Source organism: Triticum aestivum, chromosome 3B (assembly GCF_018294505.1).
Source record: "Triticum aestivum cultivar Chinese Spring chromosome 3B, IWGSC CS RefSeq v2.1, whole genome shotgun sequence".
NCBI lineage: Eukaryota > Viridiplantae > Streptophyta > Magnoliopsida > Poales > Poaceae > Triticum > Triticum aestivum.
This window is the reverse complement of record NC_057801.1, coordinates 707,993,507-708,005,147: the sequence shown is the minus strand read 5'-3', so window position 1 is coordinate 708,005,147 and position 11,641 is coordinate 707,993,507. Positions and strand designations below refer to the sequence as shown.

The window sequence follows — 11,641 nt, the reverse complement described above, 5'->3', positions numbered from 1 at the left end:
ATGTTTTTCTTTTTTTAATATTTGCCATCAGGTGGCACACACGTCGTCCAGATGAGTTGCTTGTCCATCTACCCAGTTGCATACATGTTAGCCGCATGCAATTGCATGTCCTCAATCAAACGCAATTACATGTCGCACACAATTACATGTCATTCACATGCAAATTACTTTTTTCCGTTCCAAAATAATATTGATACCCATTTGCACACTAGTCGGCCGCATATAGTTATTCGTCGGTCACAGACAATTAAATTGTCTTCTTCGTTATATATTTTTTCTTTTTTTTTCTTTGTTGCATTAAATATTTATTTATCATTTAAAAATACAAAAAATTAAGAAAAAAATTAAGAAAAACAAGATGACACAAAAAGAAGGAACAGAGCATTAGCGATGATAGCGTAAAAATTAAATGCTAGCTACATTGTGCTGTGCAGCAATACACCAACGGGACAATGTTCTAGCAATTCCAGTAAAAAGCACAAAGAAAAAAACACAGGCACAACCAATGGAGAATGTCAATACAGCCCAACAAGATCCCACGTGGTGAGCCAACAAAGGCCAACGCAGGCCAACACAAAACGAACAGGAAACAGAGTTAAACGTGCGATCAATGTATATATGATGTCAGTCGACTTAGACTTTGTGAAGTCTAAGTCAACTGAAATCTAGACAAACCCTTTCAAATAAAGTCATTCTTGGTCTTTTTTTGGCACTGCGATGGAGATAGAGGTTCGTGTCATCATAGATCTAATTATTCGGATATGATGAATTTATGTTATTGCGGCATGTTGTTTTTGTTTGTTTGATTTTTTGTGGTGTTGGAATCTTTCCGTGCGATCGTGGTGAAATTCTTGTGATTCAACAACCAACATTTCTAGGGGATCATCCTCGGTCCAAATATGTTCATCGCTCGAGGCTTCCCATAGATAGGTCATGGAAACCAAGATTATGCAAGTAAAATATTTTCTATGTTGTATCATGTCTTTTAATGCGTTTTCATCATAATACTTGTCTCTATCTTTTTATAGACTGAAATTTCTGGCCAAAGTTAGATCTCGGTAGCGGCGAGCACCTGATAACAATTCTTTAACTATTGCCAAACTCTGGTAGTTCTAGATTCATTCTTTTGGGAAACAAATTTCCTTTTTTATTAATAGTCAAAACAACGTAAGCAGCAGTAATTACAAAGGGGAAATGGAGTAAATAAAATAAAAGAAAGAAAAGTATTACAACAAGGTGTAGGTGCATTTTTGGGCTATGGGCTGGACATGATCAACCCCTCACATGCAATGCATCATTGCCTGAGGCCCATTGCAATGTCAGTAGTCTTAGGCCATGCGGCAACCCCTCAAAAAGAAAAAGGCCATGCAGCGAGGCATGCCTGGGAATCTACCCAGGTTTAGATAAAAGCGCCAAAAATCTGCCCAAATTTAGGTAAAGAATGGCTTGGCTTGTCGTTTTCTCAAATTTCTCCACCCCGCCCGACGCGAGGCAGTATTTAGGTAGGTTTCCTGATCTGAGGCCCAGTATTAGGCTGGTTTCATCCACCATGCCTGTGTGAGGCGGGGTACTAGTGCATGCATGTATGTTTGAGCAGAAGCAGCTCATGCCACCGTAGTTGTATGAAGCTATTTGCTTGGTGCTTTTCATGCTCCGACGTGACCAAATTTTTGTGCTCAAGCATGGCTGTAGGAAACGCCAGTGACCAGGATGGGCTAGCCACACACACGAATAAAGGAGCCTCCTGAGACCTTTTTCTCGAACATCCAGGTGTTCCCCATATAGCCAATATATGTGAGGCCACATGTGGACGACTCGAGTTGAGGTCATCAGTGGAAGCAGACACCTTGCTGTGGCGCTCGGTGCGACCAAATGCACATGGTAGGAAATGAGTGAGGAACTTCCCCTATATCCTAGAATCAGTGGTTATGCATTGTGTATAGATTTATCATGAATATATGTTTGCATATTTTAAAAATTATTTTCTATAATTTTAAAAAACGTTTCAAAGTGTATTTGAACAATCTTCAACACGTATTCAAAATAATGGCACCCATGGACAACTTGAGTTGGAGGTCGTCGGTCGAAGCAGACACCTTGTTATGGCGCTCAGGCGCGACCAAAGTTATAACCCACTCCACATGACTCGTGTCATGGTAGAAGTATTCTGGGGCACGAGCCTGAAATCCCAATTTCAGCCCTTGGAACATCTCATATGTTCTGCGACATTTCTAAAACGTCTTTAGCACCTCAATTCTAAACCGTTTAACATTACTGAACTATCACGTAGTCATCAAAACGTGTATGTCAGATGTTCACAACATCCACACACGATGTTCGAGGTTCAGCACACCGAGCGGTGCATTAATGACATAAGCCTTCTACGCAGCAATGAGGACAATCCTCAGTTTACGGACCCAGTCCGCATAATTGCTACTATCAACTTTCAACTAAATTTTTTCTAGGAACATATCTAAAACAGTAGAACTAAAGCGCGAGCTACGACATAATTTGCAAAAACCTTTTGACTATGTTCATGATAATTAATTTCATCTTATGAACTCCCACTCACATGCAATGCATCTTTGCCTGAGGCCCATTGCAATGCCAGTCTTAGGCCATGCAGCAGTAATGCATGCCTGGAATCAACCCAGGTTTAGGTAAAAGTGCCAAAAATCTACCCACATTTAGGTAAAAAATGGTTTGACTTGTCCTTTTCTTGAAATTCTCTAGCCCGCCCGACGTGAGGCAGAATTTAGGATGGTTTCCTGATCTGAGGCCCAGTTTTAGGCTGGGTTCACCCACCATGCCTGTGTGAGGCAGGTTCCTAGTGCATGCATATGTATGTTTGAGTAGAAACAGCTCATGAGTCGACGAACATTTGTTCAAATTCATGAAGATTTGTATGTTTTGATGAACCATTTTTTTAAATGCATGAAAATTTGAACCAATTAGCAGTTTTTGAATTGAGGATTTTTTTTACAAAAATTTGGGAACATTTATGAAATTTGCGAACATTTTTTGTGGATATTTTTTAAAAGATTGAACATTTTTGAATTTACAAAAAATAAGAAATTCATGAATATATTTTTTAATATGTGAACATTTTTTAGAAATTATGAATATTTTTTATTCCCAGAATATTTTCAAAATCATAAACATTTTTCAACTTCACGAATACAATTTTCTCAAGCATTTTTAAAAATCTGCAATTTTATTACCTGAATTATTTTAAACTAAAAATAGAAAAGAAAGAACAAACGTTTAAAAAATGAAATGAAAATACAGGGGGCTTCCCGCCCCGCAGACGGGCCGGCCCAAAAGGATGCGCGGGGGTACCCGTGGGTGCGCGTTGGCTGGTTTCCAACATGCACTGCCCAAATAGGAGCTCCCCCTTCAATCCCCTTGGGGCCTTTGGATCTTCAAGAGATTTGTTTTTTTTTTGTTAGTGTCTAGAGGGGATCTTGGTATTTTTCAAATAAAGTCATTCTTGGTCTTTTTTTGGCGCTGCGATGGAGATAGAGGTTCGTATCATCATAGATCTAATTATTCGGATATGATGAATTTATGTTATTGCGGCATGTTGTTTTTGTTTGTTTGATTTTTTGTGGTGTTGGAATCTTTCCGCGAGATCATGGTAAAATTCTTGTGATTCAACAACCAACATTTCTAGGGGATCATCCTCGGTCCAAGTATGTTCATCGCTCAAGGCTTCCCATATTTTTGGATGATTGACTGAAAGCGACTTTTAGAAACTTTTATTGGTAATCAAGTTTGTGTGGGCGAAAGAGTGACGGTATCGCCACTTCAGTCTAACAGCAACATCTTTACTGAACATTTGAGAATATTTCATCTTGTAGAGAATAATACCACGAAGAAGATTGACTACAAGTAATAAGTACAACTGCACAAGGAAGCTGAAAGCATTCAGCTGTACAAATCATATATAAAAAGGCAATCTTTCCCCATGTGTTTCGCCCATTCTGTTCATGATCGGACGTCCGTCCATATCACAGCCAGGGTGTGTTGTAGAGTGGAGTGACCACTGTCTTGGTGTGCATGTACTTTTCGAGCGCATCCGTGCCCATGTCTTTGCCGAAGCCGCTCATCTTGCAGCCGCCGAATGGGGCGTCGGGGTCGAAGGCGAAGTAGCAGTTAACCCAGACGACACCGGACCTGACTGACCGCGACACGGTGTTCATGGTGTCGATGTTCTTGGTCACCACGCCGGCGGCCAGGCCATACCGGGTGCTGTTCGCCTTCTGAATCACCTCCTCCACCGTCCTGAAGTAAAAACAGTGCACACCCAGTAGTTTCAGGCCGTCAGATCAGTTCCATCCGTGTGTCGACTCAACTGTCAAGTTGAAAATGTTCAGGCGGACAAAATGTAAAAACCTACTTGAATTTCATGAGAGCCATCACCGGGCCGAAGATTTCCTCTTGCGCAATCGACATGTCATCCGTCACGTCAGTGAAAATGGTGGGCTCGATGTAGTAACCTTTGTCGCTGCAGGGCTTCCCTCCGGTGAGGAGGGTGGCGCCTTCGCTCTTACCAACATCGATGTACTTGAGGACCTTCTCGTATTGGTCCTTGTCAACCTTTGATGGATTTATTTATATGCATATAAGTGGTCGTTAATAATTAGAGCCTTCTTCTCTGAAGAGCATAATAATATACAGAGATGCCGGCAGGTCGATGGATTAATACCTGAGGACCTTGATGTACGTTGGGGTTGAAAGGATCTCCGACCACCGATTTCTTGGCAAGCTCGACCGACTTCTTCACAAAGGCGTCGTAGATCCCTTCCTGCACGTATATGCGCGTGCCAGCGACGCAGATCTCGCCCTGTGATGCGACAGTAGCAGAAACCATGAATGCGTGAGAGTTTGATCGAGCCTGTTGCTTGAGCTAGATGACAGCAGAGCACAGTATATATATACCTTGTTCATGTAGGTGGCCATGTTGACGAGGTTGACGGCCATGTCAACGTCAGCGTCGTCGAACACGATGACCGGGGACTTGCCCCCCAGCTCCAGCGAGACGGGCTTGAGGTTGCTCAAGGCCGCCGCCTGCATGACCAGCCTCCCGACCTCCGTGGATCCCGTGAAGCTGATCTTGTCGACGTCCATGTGAGAGGCCATGGCCGCGCCGGCCGTCGGTCCAAATCCCGGCACGACGTTGAGGACGCCGTCGGGGACCCCGGCCTCCTTGGCGAGGTAGGCATAGAAGAGCGCGGAGAGGGGCGTCTGCTCGGCGGGCTTGACGACCATGGTGCACCCGGCGGCGAGCGCGGGGCTTACCTTGAAGAAGAACATGGTGGTGGGGTAGTTCCAGGGGACGATGTGGCCCACGACACCGACGGGCTCCTTGAGCGTGTAGCCGTGGAGCGGGCGCGCCATCTTGAGCGTCTCGCCGTGGATCTTGTCGGCGGCGCCGGCGTAGTAGCGGAGCAGGTTGGCGCCTCCGGGGATGTCCATCATCTTACCCATCATGAATAGCTTGCCGGCGTCCACCGTGTCCAGCGCCGCCAGCTCCTCCACGTGCTGGTCCACCAGGTCCGCGAACTTGTGCATGATCCGGGCCCTTGCCTGCCCACGCGCCAAACAAAGAGACGTTGTTAGATATAAGCCCAAAATATCTATCGATGGGCCGAATCATATTGAGTACGTACACATCCGGGCATTCTGGGCCAGGGGCCGTTGTCGAAGGCCTCGCGGGCGGCCTTCACGGCGAGGTCGATGTCGGCCTTGTCTCCCTCGGCGATCCTGGCGATCACCTCGCCGGTGCGCGGGTCCCGTGTCTCGAACGTCTTGCCTGTTTGCATATAAGCGTAGTACGTGTTCAACTAATGAAATGAAATACAGTCAAAAAAAGAAGGAAATGAAATATGAAAAGAGCAAATGGAGGACGGGCTCCATGGCGGACTTCATAAAAAAACATATTTCTACATCACAAAACAAATCGAGTTTTTTGTATGCACAAATACATATATACCACGTTCAGTGAAATTTTCATACGTGGTGTATACACAAAAAACATATACATACATGAAAATGGGCCATTTTTTTATTGTTGTTGGGTCGGAATTTTGTGTTTTTGTGTAGCTTGAAATCATAATATTTTTGAACGAAATTTTATGGATACATCCCGAATATGTATATTTTTTTCACAATTTTTAATTTTATTTTAACTTGAAAATACCATTTTTGAATCATTTGAAATAAAAGTCATCCAATGTACCCGTCCACCAAAACTTCACACTCAATTAAATCACCGTATGACTATTCACCTGGATGAATCACTGAAGTTAACTAAACTGCATTCTGCAAACTGAACTAAAGGCAGGCCTATTTTTCTCGAACAAGTAGTAAAAACAAGCAGATTCTTTGGGGCAGCATGTATTATGTGATCCTAATGCAGAGCTTCCATGTACTAGGCTAAGAAGGTACTGATAGTCAGTACATACTACTACCTCTGTATACGTAGTATAAGATGTTTTTGCAACTCAAATTGAACTGCAAAAATGTCTTACGTTACGTTACAGAGGGAGTATGCTATTGCTAAAGGTGTCAATTATTTATCTTCATCGTACAGTTAATTGCAAGAAGGAAAGTTTGTAGTTTGACATTTATGTATGTGAGATAGTGCTACTGTTTGATATGGCTATTGTGTGTCTGGTAGTTTACACGGTGAAACTATAGAAGCTTCGACCAAGTTTGAAGGAGAATGCCGGTACGGACAGGACGTGGAATTTTTGAACCCGAGATCACAGTAAAATCCTGAAGAATAGCAAAAGAAAATAAAATTCTGATTTTTATTTGTGGCGAATCGCACGTCGTTATCAGTCGGGTGAAAGTACCGGTAATTTTTATTTTGTGGTATTATACCATGATAATGACGGAGAAGTTAGTCTTTTCCCACTATAAAAAGATGTGGTGATATGGCTCGAGCTACTCCCTCCGTTCGGAATTACTTGTCGCAGAAATGGATGTATCTAGATGTATTTTAGTTCTAGATACATCCATATCCAAGACAAGTAATTCCGAACGGAGGGAGTACGTCCGTAGGTGTAACCATCAAGAATTCCATTAGAGCAACAACATGGTTACAAAAGGCTAGCGATCGACTCGAGGACAAGACAGCGCAAAGCAACAAAAAAAACTCCCGAGGACAGCGCAAGCAACAAAGATGAGGACGGGCGCAGAGGAGAAATTGGCGACATGGATGGGGGCCGGCATGCACACGCATGAGGATAGTTACTCGTCGGATCGGACACGCTCGATTATCCCGAATTGATCGGGCGTCCATCTGTCGTAATCTCGTTGATCATGCACTACTAGTCCTTGGCCACCGCGGCCGCTGTACGTGTGTGCCTACCTCACCAGTCACCACGGACCACGGTCACAGGTGTGCTTCTCCTCCGGGCGTCCTCTCTCCTGCGCCGTCGCCGCGTCGGGTCCTCCCCTCTGGGCGCACGTGTTTTACCCATCCATCCAAGAAGATCTACGCTGCGAGCTCGGCCACACGCTGCTCATCCTCCCCGCTTGCCGCCCGCTCGCCCTGCTCCACATCTACCGGCGCGCCGTCGTCATTGCCATGCGCCACTGCTACCTCCCTCTCGTCTCTCGGTCTTTCTCTCAGTGTCTCACGCAAGTAACACGACGCAGCACACAGCAACAGCCTCGCGCCTCCCACGAGCAGCGAGACGCCTCCTCTCCGACGCGCTCGCACTTCCTACCGCCGGCCGCCCTCCAGGGTGCAGGCGCGCGCACGCTCCTCTACGCGGGTGGCCACCTCTGCCACGGGCGCCCAGCTCTGCCTCCCCTGCTCCGGAGCTGCCGCGTCGGTACCATCTAGCGCCGGTGCGAGCGTCCCGGATGGGGCGGCGACCAGGGCGGTCACCGATTCCCCGATACACAGGGGACTTCGGGCTTCAGATCGGAGAGACCGGTAAAACGGCGAGGAAATCGGAGCGCTGCTAACAGAGTTCTTTCGCGTTTCTCCCCTAAGATAACGACCGGCGGAGAGTCAGGGTGCCGCTGGACTTGCCCTCAACTACGCGACCGCCGCGGGAAAAGAAGATGGAAGCTCTGCGTACCGGAAGCTGCGTCGACGAACTGGCCATTGATGAAGAGCTTGGTGAACTTGATGTCCAGTTCCGGCACCTCGAACCCCTTGGCGCCGTTCGCTGCCGCCATCGCCCCGTTCCGTTCGGTTCGTCCCTTCCCTTGGCCTCGGTGGAGAGAATGAGTGAGGACTCTTGTGTTTGTGTGCGCTACGGTGGAACGGGGTTTGGCCGTTTTATAAAGCGAAAAAGGGGGATGGGTGAGGGGAGGGAAACGATGTGGCAAAGAGCCAGATATGGCAGACTTGTTGACCGTGGACTCTGGGTGTGTTTGTGTACGAGCCATGGGTGTATATGCTTCCTCTTCTCCTCGAATTATTCTCTTATCTTCATTATTACACGATTGTAATGGCGTGTTTGGTTGATCGCAGGAGATTCTTGTAGACTCTCACGAAAAAGATTTTTTGCCTCGCTTTTATATCTATCTGTATCCCTATCTCTATCTCTATATCTATCTATCTATACTAATTTATATCTATACCAACTAATAAAGAGAGGTGGAATTATTGCTCCTGCTGGTTCCATCAGGAACTATTTCTATCTCTAGCTTTTGCTTCTGGTGCAAAAGAGGTTCGCCTTCCAATTAATAGTCCCACCTCGCTGTAGTACATAAAAATCCACCGATTTATATACGTCAGCGCATAGACAATTAACAAGTCCTTTTGTAAATAAATAGTAAGGTGTGCGATTATGAAAGAGACTAAAGATAAACGTAATGAGGGCATAAGTTTTGTCCAACGTAAGCGAAGCTGGACATGACCACAATGTGAACGGGAAAAAAAATAAGACAACGGACCATTGCGAGACAGAGATCGAGAATCTCTTGGCTGCAAGAAGGAGACGCTGAAGATGAGATTTGGGGGGTAATCAAGGATTTACCTTTGGACAAGGCGCCTGGGCCGGACGGGTTCATTGGCCTATTCTTTCAAAAGGCTTGGGAGATAATCAAGGAGGATATAGTTGCGGTGGTCCATAAACTTTTCCTTGGCAACGGGAGGGGGTTTGGAAGGCTTAACCAAGCTTTGATCACACTTATACCTAACTCCCCGGAAGCGAGTGTTGTGTTTGATTTCAGACCTATATGCCTTGTGCACAGTATGCCCAAGATAGCATTCAACCTGTTGACTGCCAGACTAAGGCCACGCATGGGAGAGCTTGTTCAGACAAACCAGTCCGCTTTCATCAAGGGCAGATGCTTACACGACGATTTCCTCTTGGTTCGGCAAATGGCGCGTTCGATGCATAGGAGGAAAGCCAAGGCAGTGTTGCGCAAGCTTGACATTTCGAAAGCCTTCAACTCTCTGGCGTGGTCGTTCTTGTTTGAGGTGTTAAGGGCTAAAGGCTTCTCGGAGCGTTGGATCTCTTGGATTGCGATTTTTCTTACTACTACCAGCTCGAGAGTTTTGGTGAATGGCTGCGCGGGCGACAAATTCATGCATGCAAAAGGGCTTAGGCAAGGGGACTCGATATCCCACTTGTTGTTTGTTATTGCCATGGACGTTTTAACGGCTATCATCAGCAAGGCGCATGAAGCCAGAGTGTTGAGTACAATCAATGGATGTAGCCCTATGCAGCGCTTGTCCCTGTACGCGGATGATGTGGTGCTCTTCATAAAGCCAACTTGGCCAGATCTCATGTTCGTCAAGGAAATTCTCACCATATTCGGAGTGGCATCATGACTCAAAGTAAACTATGCCAAATCTGCGGCGATCATGATCAGGGCTGAGAGTGAGGATGAGGACCTTGTCAAGTCTGCTCTGCCATGGAAGATTGACACCTTTCCGTGCAAATATCTAGGGCTCCAGCTAAGCATAAAACAACTAAAAGATCCGAGTGGCAGCCCATTGTTGATACAACACTACACATTTTGCCAGGATGGCAAAGGGGCCTGGTGACGAGACCTGGGAGGCTCATACTTGTTAACCAAGTTATGAGGGCGCGTGCTACACATCACCTCATGATAGCGGAGGCACCAAAAAGGGCTCTGGAAAGAGTGGACAAAGGTTGTAGGGCTTTCTTCTGGGCCGGGACTGAGGCGGTGAATGAGGGCAAATGTGTTGTCACATAGACTAAGATGTGCAGGCCAAAGCACATGGGAGGGCTTGGAGTCATTGAACTGACAAACACGACATCGCATTAAGATTGAGATGGGAATGGCTCCGACGCACGGATGAATCTAGGCCTTGGCAAGACCTCAATTTGACCGCGGACAAAAAAGTGGACCAAGCCTTTGGGAGCCTAGTTAAGTGACAAGTTGGATCCGGAGGCAAGACCTTATTTTGGAAAGACCGATGGATACATATGGTGCAACAATCAAAGAGATTGCCCCATTGGTGGTGGCAAAGGTGCGGACACAAGTAGCAAACAGGAGACTCGTGCGAGATGCGATGCACATGCATGCATGGATGGATGATCTTGTAGGAGACCTATGTACGGAGGGTCTCACTCAGTTCATCGGGCTTTGGGAGATACTCATGGAGGTCCAGCTGGATGATCAGATTGAGGACCGTCCCATCTGGGCTTGGAATGCATCGGGCGTATATACTGCATCCTCGTCGTACAAGATGTTGTGTGAGGGAGGAACTAGATTTCATTCCTTTGGGGCCATATGGAAGTGTTGGGAACCTCTTGCGTGCAAGATTTTCATGTGGCTAGCTGTGCAATATCGCCTCTGGACATCAGACATGAGAGCCAGGCACGGTTTACAGGACCAAATCTCACAATGCTACATGTGTGACCAAGAGGACGACACGGTTGATCATATATTGCTGCAATGCGTCTTCTCGCGGCAAGTGTGGTTCCGTTGCATCGTCAGGATGGGGTTGACGGCAGACCTATGCCCAACTAACTGTTGGGGAACGTTGCAGAAAATTAAAATTTTTCCTACAGTTTCACCAAGATCCATCTATGAGTTCATCTAAGCAACGAGTCTAGGGAGAGAGTTTGCATCTACATACCACTTGTAGATCGCGTGCGGAAGCTTGCAAGGTGATGATGTAGTCGTACTCGACGTGATCCAAATCACCGATGACCAGCGCCGAAAAGACGGCACCTCCGCGTTCAACACACGTACGGGACGGGAGACGTCTCCTCCTTCTTGATCCAGCAAGGGGGAAGGAGAGGTTGATGAAGATCCAGCAGCACGACGACGTGGTGGTGGATGCAGGGCGTCACAGCAGCAGGGCTTCGCCGAGACTACGAGGGAGAGATGTAACGCGGGGAGGTGGAGGCGCCAGGGGCTGGTGTATGAAGTCCCTCCTCTCCCCCACTATATATAGGGGTGCCAAGGGGGGGCGCCGGCCCTAGTAGATGAGATCTACTAGGGGGGGCGGCGGCCTAGGGGAGGTTTCCCTCCCCCCCAAGGCACCTAGGGGTGCCTTCCACCACTAGGACTCCTCCTAAGGGGAAACCCTAGGCGCATGGGCCTATAGGGGCTGGTGCCCTTGGCCCATGATGGCCAAGGCGCACCCCCTACAGCCTATGTGGCCCCCCGGGACAGGTGGCCCCACCCGGTG

General features: G+C 46.9%; 1 protein-coding gene across 1 annotated transcript; it reads right to left on the bottom strand.

Moving 5' to 3' along the window:
• Positions 1–3,731: 3,731 nt before the first annotated feature.
• LOC123071905 (aldehyde dehydrogenase family 2 member C4) lies at positions 3,732–8,337 on the bottom strand. Its single transcript, XM_044495481.1, has 6 exons — positions 8,100–8,337; positions 5,673–5,815; positions 4,942–5,589; positions 4,709–4,846; positions 4,400–4,599; positions 3,732–4,284 (listed from the first exon to the last, which is right to left on the bottom strand). Exons 1-6 carry the CDS (start codon positions 8,197–8,199, stop codon positions 4,011–4,013), a joined length of 1,503 nt encoding a protein of 500 aa, XP_044351416.1. The 5' UTR covers positions 8,200–8,337; the 3' UTR covers positions 3,732–4,010.
• Positions 8,338–11,641: the final 3,304 nt, after the last annotated feature.